Genomic DNA, 17,816 nt, shown 5'->3' with positions numbered 1-17,816 from the left:
CTAATTTATTAGTTATAATGGGCATTTCTTTATACCATAACACATAAAAGGTATTGATAGATGCAGGGCAACCCTTGTTACAACAAAAATATGCATTGGTCATAGGCTTTGAAACCATTAACTGACTTTACAGCAACAGCCTTGGTAGTGGTTGCCGCTCCCCCTGCATGCAAATAATAGTTGAAATGTTGAAAGTCGTTAGTTCCCTTTTGTGTGAACTAATTCAGGCATTTTCAGAGCCTTTGTCCTAACGCACTACTGCCTCCTAGTGGTACAAAGGTAAACGGCAGCAAACTGTGATTATCAAAACGAAAATAGTTGGCCTGCACTAAGATTGTCTACATAGCGCACCCGTAGAATAAGCTCTTTGGCATGCGGATTTCGTTCTCATGTTGTTTATGGCTGGAGCTGGGTCAAATCCCAGCTGAACCATAACCCATCTTCGTGACAACTCTGTCCCGGGAAGATGTCGAGCCGTGCTCTGAGGAGGTTGAAGGGGAAAAAGCGGGGGCAGGAGGCCCTGGACCTCGGAGAGCTAGTCCCAGGTGAAGGGCCAGAGCCAGAGGAGAAGGCTGCGGATGTTGAGGAGGAAGAAGAGGAACTGGATGAAGCTATTCTCCAGCCTGCTAAGAGCAGCAGCAGAAAAACAAAGAAGAATAAGAACAACTTGAGCAACATTTACGAACTGGTAGTGTTTCTCTTTTTCTAAGACACATTGCAACATTTTAAAGAAACTTCTTGCTAACTGCCACGTAGCTCCACCCCTAGGCTACGTAACTTTGTGACAAAGCTAGCTAGCTTGTTAAGCTAGTCAATGAAATAAGCAGCTGGACACATCGACATATACAGACAGTGTCAACAAATCAAACAAGAATTATACTGACTAACTGCTTTTGCCTGGCCAGACAGGACTCATACAGTACACCCCCTTGCCTTGACCATATGAATGTCACTAGGATGGGTTGGAATTCCAATGGCTCCCACAAGAAATCAAGGCAGAGACTGACTAAAGATTAATTAAAACTATGTGCAATGTAGAGATTTAGTCTCTGATATACAACCTTAACCTGAGCCTTTCCCTCCTTTGCTGGAACCACATCTCTGCAGATATGTGACGCAGAGAATGAAGCAGAGAAAGCTACGACTGATGAAGACACAGTGAAGCCAGAAGAACAGAATGGTGATGAAGGCAAGGAGAAGAGCAACAGTGGGGAAACAGAGAAGAGAGATGCACAGCCTGAGACAGGTGCTGCGAAGGTGAGGAGAGGGAAACGGACACCCTTAGTACACTGTAGCCTCCACAGTATTATGGGGTATTGAGAGCCCTTTCCTCTTCAGTCTTGTTGTTATTATGCATGATTGCTCTAGTCAGAATGTTTTGAAGAGCTGTCTAACTGTTTTTATTTTCTTATGATGTCAGCCTGAGTCCGGAGATAAAGCGAGCAAGAAAAAGAAGAAGAAGAAGAAGAAGAAGAAGAACACTACAGTAGATAAACTGGTATACAGTCCATCTTGACAAATCACTTACACATATGTCCCCCAATGTGAGGGCACTGTTGTGCACATTGCCATATTTGCCACTTGCTTTAGCAGCATTTCATTGTATGTTGAGGCTATGGGGGTGCTGCCCTGATGCCGTCTCACTCAGTCACATAGGCTGCTCTGTCTTATATTTGACTCTTATGTGTGGTTGTCAGGAGGTAGCTGGGGATGACATTGATGCGTTGCTGGAGAGCATAGAGCAGTCTAATGGACTGACCCTGCAGAATGAGGGCTGTGGAGGCTCAGACAACAGGCCTGTACTCTACGTGGAACACAGGTGAGTAGGTCCACAGCACTGCATCCAATCAGACATCAGGACTCTGTGGGGTAATGTCATCCAATCAGAATACACAGAACTTATGGCAGTCATTTATCAGTGATATATTTTAGTTGAACTTACCCTCTTTTGTTGGTTAGGAACCTGAATCCTGAGACAGAGTTGAAGAGATACTTTGGAGCTCGAGCAGTTCTTGGAGATCAAAGGTAAGATATTCACAGAACTCCTTATCTGTGGGACTAATACTACTAAAGGTTACAGTATAAGCCCATCTCTTCATTCTTTCTTCAGACCTCGTCAGAGACAGAGACAGTTCCATCGCAGCACCTGGATGACCATCCCTAAAGACACCTGGCCACGCTTCAGTCGCCCAGGTCAGACCTACTCTCAACCTCTCACACTCGGCATCGCTCAGAATGCTGAAAGCCTTGTGAATACATACTATTTATGCAACATTTCACAGAAATGTTTTTGTGGATGCAAATGTAATGAAGTATCTCCCATGACAAAGTCACAAAACGGAAGATAATGCCCTCATACTAGGGCTGTCCCCAACCCAAAAAATTATTGGTCGACCAAGAGTAATCTGTTCTTTCGGCATTATCTTCTGTTTTGTGACTTTGTTATGGGAGATACTTAAATACATTTGCATCCACAGAAACATTTCTGTGAAATGTTGCATAAATAGTATGTATTCACAAGGCTATTTTCCATATATAGGCACATCCTATGTGTTTTAATCAAATCAACTATATGCACTGAGATTGTCTGATGCTTTAAGCAAACTGTTTTATGAAATAATTAAGACACAGAAATGACTAGAGGGAGTCTGACCACAATTGATTGGATTGTGACGCCTGGCTCAGACTTTCTGCGCTGTGTTACAAAAAAAGACAGCGAGTGACTGTGTGACTAGCACCCTGTGTCTCTCTCTCCTCCCTGCTGCAGCGACCACCACACATCAACAGTGTGTATAGCGCTATCCGTGTTGCTGAAGCCATTTTGTTACCGAAATCCCTAATTTGTTTAGGAAAAACATTCCCTATTCCCTCAACCCTTGCTCTCTCTATGTAAAACATGTATGCTTCGCATGCACGTGACCAATAGGGCCTGACCTATAGCATATCATAATCACATCAATAAATTGGTTATAACAAACTCTGAACACAGTAAGACAAACACTGTAACACAAACACTCAAACAGGCAACAGAAGCAGGATCTGTCTTATTTCTGTATATATATATATGGAATAATTGATCATAATAATAATATCTGTCACATTGTTCTCAACACCAATATGCTGGTTAACTTTGCTATTAGCAACATGGTCTAGGAAAAGGCGCCAATTCAACAGCGCACTGATGTGTTTCAGAACAGCAACCATTGTCCCAACGCAGGAGAAAGTGCATTTGTTATAAAATAATATATTTTTATTTGTGTTGCACCATTGTTCTTACATAATATAACCATATACAATTTCAGTATCATGTCTTAGACTGATGGGCTGTTCCATCCCCACAGCCTCCACAATGGATCAGTCCACTCAGACAGGCATAGCAGGGTCCCCGTTAGCTACTGCGAAGGCAGCCACTACTCTTTCTATGGTCCAAACAGGAACAGAAAAATAGGCTTGGGCGATATACCGTATATCAGGGTATTTCAAAATACCGACGGTATGATTTTCAATACCGTTCAGAAATTAAAAACACACAAAAAAAGTTATACTTTTTGGGTTGGGGGCACCCCCGCCTCGCGGGGGCTGCGAGAGTGCGTGCTACTCCACTGCTTATAACTATAATTTAAATATAACTATAAGAAATCTCAGATCAAATAAATTATATCCAGCTCAGGGCTCCAGCTATGCATTTGGTTTGCTAACATGCTAGCTAAGTGGCTAGATGTCAAAATCAAGCTTCTTGGTTACAGCAGAGACATTCAATACCCTCCTGGATCAAGATCCCTTTTGCCTAAATGGTTTTGTGTGTAAATAAAAAAATAATCAATACCCCGATATGGTAGAGAAATGGTATGACGGTATGAAAATCTGGATACCGCCCCACCCTACAAAACAAAAAAACACATCAAAACAATAGTTTACATCATAAATAAATCAATACATCACAACAAATATTGTGTACTATACAAATTCACACTGCTCCACCATAACAGATGTACAATCTAAAATGTACAACAATACAATATTACAGTGTGTGTGTGTGTGTCTCTTCATAGTCTGCATTGTGCCGTGAGGTGTTGTTTTTATGTTTTTTAAAATCTGATTTTACTGCTAGATTGGGTTACCTGATGTGGAAGAGAGTTCCATGTTGTCTTGGCTCTATGACAGGGTTCTTCAATTCCGGTCCTGGAGGGCCGAAACACCTCTGTTTTTCATCCTCTCCTTCTAATCAGGGGCTAATTCAGACCTGGGACACCAGGTGAGTGCAATTAACTACCAGGTAGAAATAAAAAACAGAAGTGTTTCGGCCCTCCAGGACCGGAATTGAAGAACCCTGCTCTATGAAGTACTGTGCGTTTCCCAACCTCTGTTCTGGCCTTAAGGCAGGACTCTACAACCCTGTTCCTGGAGAGCTATTGTCCTGAAGGTTTTCGCTCCAACCCTAATCTAGCACACCTGATTCTAATAATTAGCTGGTTGATAAGCTGAACCAGTTTAGTTACAACTGAGGTTGAACTAACTGAAAACCTACAGGAGGTTAGCTCTCCATGAACAGGGTTGGAGACCCCTGCTTTAGGGACTGTGAAGAGACCCCTGGTGGCATGTCTTGTAGGGTATTAATGGGTGTCTGAGCTGTGTGTTAGCTGTTTGAACAGACAGATCAGTGCTTTCAACACGTCGAAACCTCTCACAAAGACAAGTAGTGATGCAGTCAATCGCTCCTCTTACTTTGAGCCAGGAGAGAATGACAGGCATGTTTTTATTTTATTTTATTTTTTACCTTTATTTAACTAGGCAAGTCAGTTAAGAACAAATTCTTATTTACAATGACGGCCTTCACCGGCCAAACCCGGACGACGCTGGGCCAATTGTGCGCCGCCCTATGGGACTCCCAATCACGGCCGGTTGTGATACAGCCTGGAATCGAACCAGGGGGTCTGTAGTGACGTCTCAAGCACTGAGATGCAGTGCCTTAGACCACTATTAGCCCTCTGTGTAGTGTACATTTAAGGGCCAGCCACGCTATAGCTCTAGTTCTCTGAAATACATTTTGATATGCCAGTTTCTATTTATTAGGATTTAATCAATTATGCTAAATTTAATCCCCATCTCCTCAGGCTGGCGCCTCTGTGTTGAGCAACAAGGCGACAGTGTCTCTCCATTATCACAAATTTGGAATTCTCATCAGCGGGACTCTAAGAATCCTGGTTCAGTTTGGGTAGCTTATAACCAATCAAGAGTAGCAGCAGAAAAAATTACATGTTAACAGCAGTGGGCAGCCTGAAGCCATGTTGACAGAGAGCTTTTCTGGGTAGGATCACACCAAAGGCTTTGTTCTGTGGATTTGAACTTTGCCCTATGAAGTCAAATCACCATGTATCATTAATCAAATGATGCCTAGCCCTTGGCCTCAAATACTCTTTTGATGTTTGGGAAAGACTCCATTGATGTTTGGGTCCATAGTGCCCCTGGTGTTGTGGGATACTGGGTTGTTTAACCCAGAGCTGAGGTTGGAGAAGAATCAGAGTTTCTGTTATGGCAGTGTTAGCTACTCCTCAGGGTGTCAAAGCTCCACCAAACTCAAGGCTTATGTAATCACCTGACTGGAGATTTGATCTGGGAAATATCACTTCCCTCCCAAAATATAGATGGGTGATTTTATCTTTTACCTCTCACTTTTTGAGTAGTCTCAATGTCTTAGCTTGTACAGTGCATTCGGAAACTATTCAGACTCCCTGACTTTTTCCACATTTTGTTACATTACAGCCTTATTCTAAAATTGATTAAATTGTTTTTTTTCTCTCATCAATCTACACACAATACCCCATAATGACAAATCAAAAACAGGTTTTTAGACATTTTTACAAATGTATAAAAAACTAAACAACTGAAATAATAAATTTACATAAATATTCAGACCCTTTACTCAGTACTTTGTTGAAACACCTTTGGCAGCGATTACAGCCTCAAGTCTTCTTGGGTATAACGCTACAAGCTTGGCACACCTCTATTTGGGGAGTTTCTCCCATTCCTCTCTGCAGACCCTCTCAAGCTCTGTCAGGTTGGATGGGGAGCGTTGCTGCACAGCTGTTTTCAGGTCTCTCCAGAGATGTTCGATCGGATCAAGTCCCTGCTCTGGCTGGGCCACTCAAGGACATTCAGAGACTTGTCCCGAAAGCCACTCCTGCGTTGTCTTGGCTGTGTGCTCAGGGTCATTGTCCTGATGGAAGGTGAACCTTCGCCCCAGTCTGAGCGGTCTGGAGCAGGTTTTCATCAAGGATCTCTCTGTACTTTGCTCTGTTAATCTTTGCCTCGATCCTGACTAATCTCCCAGTCCCTGCTGCTGAAAACATGCCCACAGCATGATGTTTCCACCACCATGCTTCACCGTAGGGATGGTGCCAGGTTTCCTCCAGACGTGACACTTGGCATTCAGGCCAAAGAGTTCAATCTTGGTTTCATCAGACCAGAGAATCTTGTTTCTCGTGATCTGAGAGTCTTTAGGTGGCTTTTGGCAAACTCCAAGCGGGCTGTCATGTGCCTTTTACTGAGGTGTGGCTTCAGTCTGGCCACTCTACCATAAAGTACTGATTTGGTGGAGAGCTGCAGAGATGGTTGTCCTTCTGGAAGGTTTTCCCATCTCCACAGAGGAACTCTGGAGCTCTGTCAGAGTGACCATCGGGTTCTTGGTCACCTCCCTGACCAAGGCCCTTCTCCCCCGATTGCAAGCGCCATGCTCTACCAACTGAGCTACAGGGGACCCCAATGAAGTTGTAGAAACATCTCAAGGATGCTCCATTTCGAGTCTCATAGCAAATGGGCTGAATACTTTTGTAATTAAGGTAAACTCAGCAAAAAAAGAAACGTCCCTTTTTCAGGACCCTGTCTTTCAAAGATAATTCGTAAAAATCCAAATATCTTCACAGATCTTCATTGTAAAGGGTTTAAACACTGCTTCCCATGCTTGTTCAATGAACCATAAACAATTAATGAACATGCACCTGTGGAACGGTCGTTAAGACACTAACAGCTTACAGACGGTAGGCAATTAAGGTCACAGTTATGAAAACTTAGGACACTAAAGAGGCCTTTCTACTGACTCTGAAAAACACCAAAAGAAAGATGCCCAGGGTCCCTGCTCATCTACGTGAACGTGCCTTAGGCATGCTGCAAGGAGGCATGAGGACTGCAGATGAGGGCAATAAATTGCAATGTCCGTACTGTGAGACGCCTAAGACAGCGCTACAGGGAGACAGGACAGACCGCTGATCGTCCTCGCAGTGGCAGACCACGTGTAACAACACCTGCACAGGATCGGTACATCCGAACATCACACCTGCGGGACAGGTACAGGATGGCAACAACAACTTCCAGAGTTACACCAGGAACGCACAATCCCTCCATCAGTGCTCAGACTGTCCGCAATAGGCTGAGAGAGGCTGGACTGAGGGCTTGTAGGCCTGTTGTAAGGCAGGTCCTCACCAGATATCACCGGCAAAAACGTCGCCTATGGGCACAAACCTACCGTCGCTGGACCAGACAGGACTGGCAAAAAGTGCTCTTCACTGACGAGTCGCGGTTTTGTCTCACCAGGTGTGATGGTCGGATTCGCGTTTATCGTCAAAGGAATGAGCGTTACACCGAGGCCTGTACTCTGGAGCGGGATCGATTTGGAGGTGGAGGGACCGTCATGGTCTGGGGTGGTGTGTCACCGCATCATCGGACTGAGCTTGTTGTCATTGCAGGCAATCTCAACGCAGTGCGTTACAGGGAAGACATCCTCCTCCCTCATGTGGTACCCTTCCTGCAGGCTCATCCTGACATGACCCTCCAGCATGACAATGCCACCAGCCATACTGCTCGTTCTGTGCGTGATTTCCTGCAAGACAGGAATGTCAGTGTTCTGCCATGGCCAGCGAAGAGCCCGGATCTCATCCCATTGAGCACGACTGGGACCTGTTGGATCGGAGGGTGAGGGCTAGGGCCATTTCCCCCAGAAATGTCAGGGAACTTGCAAGTGCCTTGGTGGAAGAGTGGGGTAACATCTCACAGCAAGAACTGGAAAATCTGGTGCAGTCCATGAGGAGGAGATGCACAGATACTGACTGTTACTTTTGATTTTGACCCACCCTTTGTTCAGGGACACATTATTCAATTTCTGTTAGTCACGTCTGTGGAACTTGTTCAGTTTATGTCTCAGTTGTTGAATCTTGTTATGTACATACAAATATTTACACGTTAAAAGTTTGTCGAAAATAAACGCAGTTGACAGTGAGAGGAGTTTATTTCTTTTTTTAAATGTGGAATACATTTCTAAAAATCTGTTTTCGCTTGTTGTCATTATGGGGTATTGTGTGTAGATTGATGAGGGAAAAAACGATTTAATCAATTTTAGAATAAGGCTGTAATGTAACAAAATGTGGAAAAAGTCAAGGGGTCTGAATACTTTCCGAATGCACTGTATATCTATATCGAATTGTCAGATCATTATCTTTATTCCACATACATATCTATATGAAATTGATGCAATTTCAACATACTGCAACTGTACACATGTAACCAGTAATGTGTATAAATCCTGGATGACTGATGGGGCACTGTATTGATACTCCTCCTCAATTGTAAAAAAGATTTTGGAAGCTATAGAAATGCATTTATAAATGTCTACATTAGTTTTTGACACTTTTATTCTAATACAGACACTTTAATGCATACTTTTCAATTATATTATGTGAGCTAAACATAAAATGAAAAAATATATAAAAACATTTTCCTTAAAGTATTTTTTTTAGAGGGTACTAATGTTACTGTCCCCACTACAACAACAACAATATTTAAATGCATGTAATTTTGTCCTTAAAACATTTAAGTGAAATACTGTAGAATATCATTCATTCCTGTGGAGGACTGCTCCTACTAGGGAATGCCAATATGGCCGACTGGTGGCTTCAAAGCCTCTGAATGGGCAATACATAGTGTTTATATACTTCATTGCATGTAACTCACATAGAATAATACTGTCTGTAATATTTCCTCCCTCAGGTATCTCAATGACCCTACTGGAGTCCAGGGATGGTCTACAGTACTTCACCTTCGAACACAGCCGGGACTACCAGCAGATCCAGTTCAAGTTCCTGGACTCAGTGGAGTCCATGGATCCCAACAACATTGTGGTAAGGGTTCACCCACGGTCTCAGGGGTCAAGGGTCATCATAACTAGGCTAATCAATGGGACTGCAGTTCATAAAAGTCTTTCATATTGACATGATACTCAGAAATATAACTGGAGATTGATTAGCAATGCCGTGATGCATGTCTCAAATATCTAGGACAACCGATATGCATGATTCTAGATTCTAGATCAATTTTAACAAAAATTCTACATCACGGCATGAGAAACTAGAGAATTCAGAGAGGGAATTCAGTTGAAATTTAAGGTTGAGGACATATATGGTTTCTAATGTTTAGACAAACGGTGACCCCCCCGCCCTCCCCTGTCCACCCCACTCTCCCCCTGTCCCCCCCCACTCTCCCCCTGTCCCCCCTACCCTCCCCTGTCCCCCCACCCTACCCCTGTCTCCCCCCCACCCTCCCCTGTCCACCCCACTCTCCCCCCTGTCCACCCCACTCTCCTCCTGCCCCCCCACTCTCCTCCTGCCCCCCCACCCTACCCTCTCCCCAGGCCCTGCTCCAGATGAACCCCTACCACATTGACTCCCTGCTGCAGCTTTCTGATGTCTGCCGCATACAGGAGGACCAGGAGATGGCCAGGGACCTCATCGGTGAGTATCAGGGACCTGATTGGTGAGTGGGACTCCTGTCTTTGCTCTGATTGGCAAGGAGGGTCATACCCAAAGCTCTGATTGGTGAGTTGGGGATCCTCTCTGCAGTATCCTCTTGCTCAAGGTTTGTAAATGTGTCATGAGACCCCTTTGGTATGTTTTCTTGGACCCATATACAATTTAATCTAGGTCCCAGATAAATAGTTGGAATAAGTTTATGCAACATTATTCTTGATAAACATTGGTGCCCTCTGGGCAGTACATTGTATAATAGGTTATTTTATACACAATACCTATACCACACACTGCTCTAGTATGTCATATATTACCTTATGCCAGGGTTTCTTAACCTATTGTTAAGAAAGCATATGAGCGGTGGGTCTCGAGTTATGAGTAAACATTTATAATCACACACTATTTATTAACATTTACATTTTAGTCATTTAGCAGACGCTCTTATCCAGAGCGACTTACAGGAGCAATTAGGGTTAAGTGCCTTGCTCAAGGGATTTTTCACCTATTCGGCTCGGGGATTAGAACCAGCGACCTTTCGGTTACTGGCACAACGCTCTTAACCACTAAGCTACCTGCCGCCGCCTATTCTTAATTTGGGTGGTTTGAGGACAGTACATTTCTCATTTAGGTCTCGAGCTGAAAAAGCTTAAGAACCTCTGCCTTATGCAATTGATCTAGATAAGGTTTAATAGTTCAATTGAGTCAGCTGTATCTACAGCATGTTTATTCTCTGAAAGACTCTAAATTGGATGCAAAGTAGCATATTTCAGATTCCTCAGGTAATGCATTTAGGCAGGAAATGTTACCGTACTGTTACTCCAAGCCTGTCGCTTCGAGCCTACTAACATCATCTATAAATTAGTTGATAAATACAGTTAAGGTTTGAGCAGAGCACGCTTTGGTCAGGGCTAAATCACATCAATACAGAGGGCAAGCAAAAGCAGCTTCCATTTAAAGTGACTTCTCTCTGACCACCAAGGTGAAAGTACATTTTCAACCACATGTAACTGAATTGAACCCAGCTAAAATATTTATTGGTTATCTAGCCACATGTTTACACTGTACACAATACATTCAAACAACCCACTGATTGTTCAGATATAGTCACTGAAAGTGCATGTCAAAATTCTTCATGTGTGGGTGTAGCCCCTCTCATCCTGTGTCAGCTGATCCTGATCATGCTAATGAGGTCCTACTCTAATCAACTCATTACAGCAGCACTGGAAAACATTTTATACAGTTGTGTAATCTGAGTTTGAAAGGGCTTAGTACATTGGGATCCTACCAGTGTCTTGACCAATGAGAAAAGCTGCTACCTCTAGGTAGCTAGTCTTGTTGATGTAGTTGTTGTTGGCACTTGACACCGGAACTTGCAAGGGAGAAAGGGAGTGGTTTCACTTAAAGCTGTTTTCATGCCTTCTAGCAGAGGGAGACATTTATGTTTTTACAAAAGACAAACAGCCTGGAGGAGGGTATGGTGATCTACCAATTGAGAATCACTGGGACTGTTTAGCAACCAGGTAGTGCTGGCTAAAGTTACATGTTTTCACTTGTCGTTGGTAAAAGACTGTGTGGTGTGTGTTCCAGAGCGCGCCCTGTACAGCTTTGAGTGTGCCTTCCACCCTGTGTGCAGCCTGACGTCAGGAACCAGCAGACTGGACTACCTGCGACCAGAAAACAGGTTAGATAATAAACCTCTGCTACACAGGTCAATCCACAAACGCTGTTATGCAAGGGCCTTTCTCATAAAATGATATAGTCAATGGAAATGTAAAAGGTTTATAATATAAGTCTCTCCTTAGTCTGTACATTTATCCTCTCTGCAGGGCGTTCTACTTGGCTGTTTATAAGCACATGATGTTCCTGGAGAGGAGGGGATGCCCCCGGACAGCCCTGGAGTACTGCAGACTCATCCTGAGGTACATGGAAGACTGTGTGTGTGTGTGTGTGTGCGTGCGTGTGTGTGTGTGTGCGTAGTGTGCACCCCAGGTGTCAGGGGTAGAGGGAAGGTGAGAATCGCATAATGGAAGAAGTACAGCGACAGACTATGTGTTTTATTTATTCACACAAAAAAGACAATTGAAAGACAAACAGTGCAGATAAAGACAAGACAAAAAAGGTGTACAGGTGAGGTTGGAAACCTAAGAGGGCTTACATGAACCCCCCCTAATCTAAACATTGGCAGTAGAATGGCCTTACTGAACAGCTCAGTGACTTTCAACGTGGCATCATCATAGGATGCCACCTTTCCAACAATTGAGTTTGTCAAATTTCTGCCCTGCTAGAGCTGCCCCGGTCAACTGTAATTGCTGTTATTGTGAAGTGGAAACGTCTAGGAGCAACAACGGCTCAGCCGCAAAGTGGTAGGCCACACAAGCTCACAGAACAGGTCCGCCGAGTGCTGAACCACGTAGTGCGTAAAAATCGTATTTCCTCGGTTGCAACACTCACTACCGAGTTCCAAACTGCCTCTGGAAGCAATGTCAGCACAATAACTGTTCGTTGGGAGCTTCATGAAATGGGTTTCCATGGCAGAGCAGCCGCACACAAGCCTGGCATTGCGCACAAGCCATGCGCAATGCCAAGCGTCGGCTGGAGTTGAGTAAAGCTCACGCCATTGGACTATGGAGCAGTGGAAACGTGTTCTCTGGAGTGATGAATCATGCTTCCCCATCTGGCAGTCAGACGGATTTGGCGGATGCCAGGAGAATGCTACCTGCCCCAATGCATAGTGCCAACTGTAAAGTTTGGTGGAGGAGGAATAATGGTCTGGGGTTGTTTTTCATGGTTCGGGCTAGGCTCCAGTGAAGGGAAATCTTAGCGCTACAGCATGCAATGACATTCTAGACAATTCTGTGCTTCCAACTTTGTGGCAACAGTTTGGGGAAGGCCCTTTCCTGTTTCAGCATGATAATGCCCCTGTGCACAAAGCGAGGTCCATACAGAAATGGTTTGTCGAGATCGGTGTGGAAGAACTTGACTGGCCTGCACAAAGCCCTGACCTCAACCCCATCGAACACCCTTGGGATGAATTGGAACGGCGACTGCGAGCCAGGCCTAATCGCCCAACATCAGTGCACGATCTCACTAATGCTCTTGTGGCTAAATGGGAGCAAGTCCCCGCAGCAATGTTCCAACATCTAGTGGAACGTCTTCCCAGAAGAGTGGATGCTGTTATAGCAGCAAAGGGTGGACCAACTCCATATTAATGCCATGATGAGATGTTCGATGAGCAGGTGTCCACATACTTTTGGTCATGTAGTGTATATAAAAAACAGATTGTTCAATCAATTAAATAAAACTATGTGATATTTGTAGTTGCTTAAATGGCACAAAGGCTGCGCTGTGCTAATCTGCGCCCGATCCCAATTGTTATCTAATATTTCCTCTTATAAAGAGTCCTTCTCATATATAATAATAATAAAGGTCTTACAACACTTCATATCAACTAAACAAACATAAACCCCAAGTCAGATGTCCATATATTATCCAGGAATGACTCCTCTAAATGGATCAGGCTGGCTCTATTTCATTACTGGTCATAAAACCTGGCTAGGCAGTATGACAGAACAACACCCATGGGACACTCCACACACTATGGAAGGGCTGTTATTACACATGCATCTACCTCGGCCCTGTGTCTTAGGCCTATAGCCTTTATCTTCTCTAGGATGTGGTGGTCATGGTATACACAGAGTGTACAAAACATTAGGAACACTTGCTCTTTCCATGACAGACTGACCAGGTGAATCCAGGTGAAAGCTATGATCCCTTATTGATCTCACTTATTGAAGAGGGAGTAGACAGGTTAAAGAAGGATTTTTAAGCCTTGAGACAATTGAGACATGGATTGTGCTCCTGATTCCTGCTTATAAGCAAAAACTGAAGCAGGATGCACCAGTGACTCGGTTAATAAAAAAGTGGTCAGATGACGCAGATGCTAAGCTACAGGACTGTTTTGCTAGCACAGACTGGAACATGTTCCGGGATTCTTCAGATAGCATTGAGGAGTACACCACATCAGTCACTGGCTTCATCAATAAGTGCATCGATGATGTCGTCCCCACAGTGACCGTACGTACATACCCCAACCAGAAGCCATGGATTACAGGAAACATCCGCACTGAGCTAAAGGGTAGAGCTGCCGCTTTCAAGGAGCGGGACTCTAACCCGAACGCTTATAAGAAATCCCGCTATGCCCTCCGACGAACCATCAAACAGGCAAAGAGTCAATACAGGACTAAGATTGAATCGTACTACACTGGCTCTGATGCTCGTCGGATGTGGCAGGGCTTGAAAACTATTACAGACTACAAAGGGAAGCACAGCCGCGAGCTTCCCAGTGACACAAGACTTCCAGACGAGCTAAACCACTTCTATGCTCGCTTCGAGGCAAGCAACACTGAAGCATGCATGAGAGCACCAGCTGTTCCGGATGACTATGTGATCACGCTCTCCGTAGCCGACGTGAGTAAGACTTTTAAGCAGGTCAACATTCACAAGGCCGCAGGGCCAGACGGATTACCAGGACGTGTACTCCGAGCATGTGCTGACCAACTGGCAAGTGTCTTCACTGACATTTTCAACATGTCCCTGACTGAGTCTGTAATACCAACATGTTTCAAGCAGACCACCATAGTCCCCGTGCCCAAGGACACTAAGATAACCTGCCTAAATGACTACCGACCCGTAGCACTGACGTCTGTAGCCATGAAGTGCTTTGAAAGGCTGGTCATGGCTCACATCAACACCATTATCCCAGAAACCCTAGACCCACTCCAATTTGCATACCGCCCCAACAGATCCACAGATGATGCAATCTCTATTGCACTCCACACTGCCCTTTCCCACCTGGACAAGAGGAACACCTACGTGAGAATGCTATTCATTGACTACAGCTCAGCATTCAACACCATAGTGCCCTCAAAGCTCATCACTAAGCTAAGGATCCTGGGACTAAACACCTCCCTCTGCAACTGGATCCTGGACTTCCTGACGGGCCGCCCCCAGGTGGTAAGGGTAGGTAACAACACATCTGCCACACTGATCCTCAACACGGGGGCCCCTCAGGGGTGCGTGCTCAGTCCCCCTCCTGTACTCCCTGTTCACCCATGACTGCATGGCCAGGCACGACTCCAACACCATCATTAAGTTTGCCGACGACACAACAGTGGTAGGCCTGATCACCGACAACGATGAGACAGCCTATAGGGAGGAGGTCAGAGACCTGGCCATGTGGTGCCAGGATAACAACCTCTCCCTCAACGTGACCAAGACAAAGGAGATGATTGTGGACTACAGGAAATAAAAGAGGACTGAGCACGCCCCCATTCTCATCGACGGGGCTGTAGTGGAACAGGTTGAGAGCTTCAAGTTCCTTGGTGTCCACATTACCAACGAACTATCATGGTCCAAACACACCAAGACAGTCGTGCAGAGGGCACGACAAAGCTTATTCCCCCTCAGGAGACTGAAAAGATTTGGCATGGGTCCTCAGATCCTCAAATTCTACAGCTGCACCATCGAGAGCATCCTGACTGGTTGCATCACCGCCTGGTATGGCAACTGCTTGGCCTCAGACCGCAAGGCACTACAGAGGGTAGTGCGTACGGCCCAGTACATCACTGGGGCCAAGCTTCCTGCCATCCAGGACCTCTATACCAGGCGGTGTCAGAGGAAGGCCCTCAAAATTGTCAAAGACTCCAGCCACCCTAGTCATAGACTGTTCTCTCTGCTACCGCACGGCAAGCGGTACCGGAGTGCCAAGTCTAGGTCCAAAAGACTTCTCAACAGCTTCTACCCCCAAAGCCATAAGACTCCTGAACAGCTAATCATGGCTACCCGGACTATTTGCACTGCCCCCCCACCCCATCTTTTTACGCTGCTGCTACTCTGTTAATTATTTATGCATAGTCACTTTAACTCTACCCACATGTACATATTACTTCAACTACCTCAACTAGCCGGTGCCCCCGCACATTGACTCTGCACCGGTACCCCCCTGTATATATAGCCTCCCTACTGTTATTTTATTTTACTTCTGCTCTTTTTTTCTCAACACTTTTGTTTTATTCTACTTTTTTATTAAAAATAAATGCACTGTTGGTTAAGGGCTGTAAGTAAGCATTTCACTGTAATGTCTGCACCTGTTGTATTCGGCGCATGTGTCCAATAAAATTTGATTTGATTTGTGTATGTGTGCCATTCAGAGGGTGAATGGGCAAGACAAAAGATTTAAGTGCCTTTTAAGTGGGTATGGTAGTAGGTGCCAGGCGCACCGGTTTGTGTCAAGAACTGCAACGCTGTTGGGTTTTTCACGCTCAAAAGTTTCCTGTGTTTATCAAGAATGGTCCACCACCCAAAGGGCATCCAGCTGACTTGACACAACTGTGGGAAGCATTGGAGTCAACATGGGCCAACATCCCTGTGGAACGCTTTCGACACCTTGTAGAGACCACACCCAGACGAATTGAGGCGGTTCTGAGGGCAAAAGGGGGTGCAACTCAACATTAGGAAGATGTTCCTAATCTTTTGTACACTCAGTGTATATCTATGATTTCCGTCAAACACTGGCTTCCTCCCCTCATGGTGCTGTGTGTCTGCTCTATATAAGCATCCATGGTGGAACACATTGTGACGGCTGTCCCTCTCAGGCCTACTGTGTTATGATCAGGAGGACCTTATCTCTGCTTCAGTAGATGACTGATAGGAATACCAGATGACCAGCCCTGCCGCCCGCAGCAGCTCTGTCATATACCACATATAGGGCCATGCTTTTTGTTGCGGAAATGGAGGCACTGTGCTTTTACCAGTATTTCCAGCATTATCCACTAGTGTTGATGGAGGTTGAAAATCCTAGGAAATTATATTTAATTGACACAAGCTGTCTCCAATCAATATCTGACCGGGACTCGAACCCGGGTCCAGCGACTGCCAAGCCAACCCCTTAACCTTAACCGTTACTCCAAGAGGTCCGAACCTCTTGAAGAGCTCGCTAGGTGTTGGGTTAAGGTCGCTTCACTTACCCCCTTCCTTCGGGAGAGCGTGTCCCCAAGCTATACCAAGTCCCCACGTGTACACGCCACATGGGCACCATCCCACTTCTGACACCAATGTAGCGAATTTGGAGGGTAGCCCCAACCGGGACTCAAACGCGGATCCACAAACCCGGATCCAGTGACTGTCAAGCCAACACCTTAACCGTTACACAAGAGGTTCCACTTGGAGTAACGGTTAAGGTGTTGACTTTATAGTCGCTGGATCCGGGTTTGAGTCTGTTGGGGCTACCCTCCGAATTCCATACAATGTACTTCCATGGTTGGTTTCATTGACTCTCCCCTTTTAACTGCCCCCAATTTACAATTTTTTAAGCTACAACTTCTAAGTCTGTTGGAGAGGATCAGCTTGAGCAAAATAAGGTGTAGAATCACTGATCTACAAATGGTATTCCATGCCAAATAATAGATTTTGCGTGATTCGCAGCGCTGTGTCTCCCCTGGCTCAGGCGATCCCCCCACCAAACACACATGCACAACCAGACAATGATTGATTGGAGACAGTGTCAATTAAATAACATTTCCTAGGATTTTCTACCTGCAGCAACAGTAGTGGATAAAACTGGAAATACCAGTAAAAGCACATTGCTTCCATTTCCGTTATGTATAGTGTCACTGTATTTAAGATCCCCAGGATATATTGAGTCTTTCCGGCAATGTCACAGATTCTGGTCACGGGTTGTCATGGGTCCGACTGTTAATAAAGAAACAATTTATTTATTTTATTTATGTCATGTTTATTTATATAGTAGTTATGTGGTCTTAGTTATGTAGGTGAAACTGAATGAAGTATTCATTGAAGAAGAGGAGCTGTTTTATTCCGTCATCTCCTTTCTCTCCCAAGTCTGGACCCAGACAACGATCCCCTCTGTATGCTACTGCTCATTGACTTCCTATCCCTTCGCTCACGAGAGTACAACTTCCTCCTCCGGCTATACCAGGATTGGGAGGTGAGACGAGTGTGTGT

At 45.0% G+C, this 17,816-nt stretch overlaps 1 protein-coding gene across 1 annotated transcript in view; it reads left to right on the top strand.

Annotated features, from left to right (window-relative positions):
* Positions 1-344: 344 nt before the first annotated feature.
* Positions 345-17,816, top strand: part of LOC121548251 (transcription factor 25) — a 34,208-nt gene continuing 16,736 nt past the window's right edge. The window contains exons 1-11 of the mRNA XM_041859665.2: positions 345-688; positions 1,108-1,257; positions 1,421-1,498; positions 1,698-1,819; positions 1,960-2,025; positions 2,111-2,193; positions 9,040-9,170; positions 9,680-9,779; positions 11,382-11,475; positions 11,621-11,713; positions 17,694-17,799. Coding sequence (XP_041715599.1) covers positions 467-688; positions 1,108-1,257; positions 1,421-1,498; positions 1,698-1,819; positions 1,960-2,025; positions 2,111-2,193; positions 9,040-9,170; positions 9,680-9,779; positions 11,382-11,475; positions 11,621-11,713; positions 17,694-17,799 — 1,245 coding nt within the window. The 5' untranslated portion in view covers positions 345-466. The remainder of the gene's footprint in view (positions 689-1,107; positions 1,258-1,420; positions 1,499-1,697; positions 1,820-1,959; positions 2,026-2,110; positions 2,194-9,039; positions 9,171-9,679; positions 9,780-11,381; positions 11,476-11,620; positions 11,714-17,693; positions 17,800-17,816) is intronic.

This window comes from Coregonus clupeaformis, unplaced genomic scaffold (genome assembly GCF_020615455.1).
Source record: "Coregonus clupeaformis isolate EN_2021a unplaced genomic scaffold, ASM2061545v1 scaf0385, whole genome shotgun sequence".
Lineage (NCBI taxonomy): Eukaryota > Metazoa > Chordata > Actinopteri > Salmoniformes > Salmonidae > Coregonus > Coregonus clupeaformis.
This window is presented reverse-complemented; position numbering and strand designations above follow the sequence as displayed.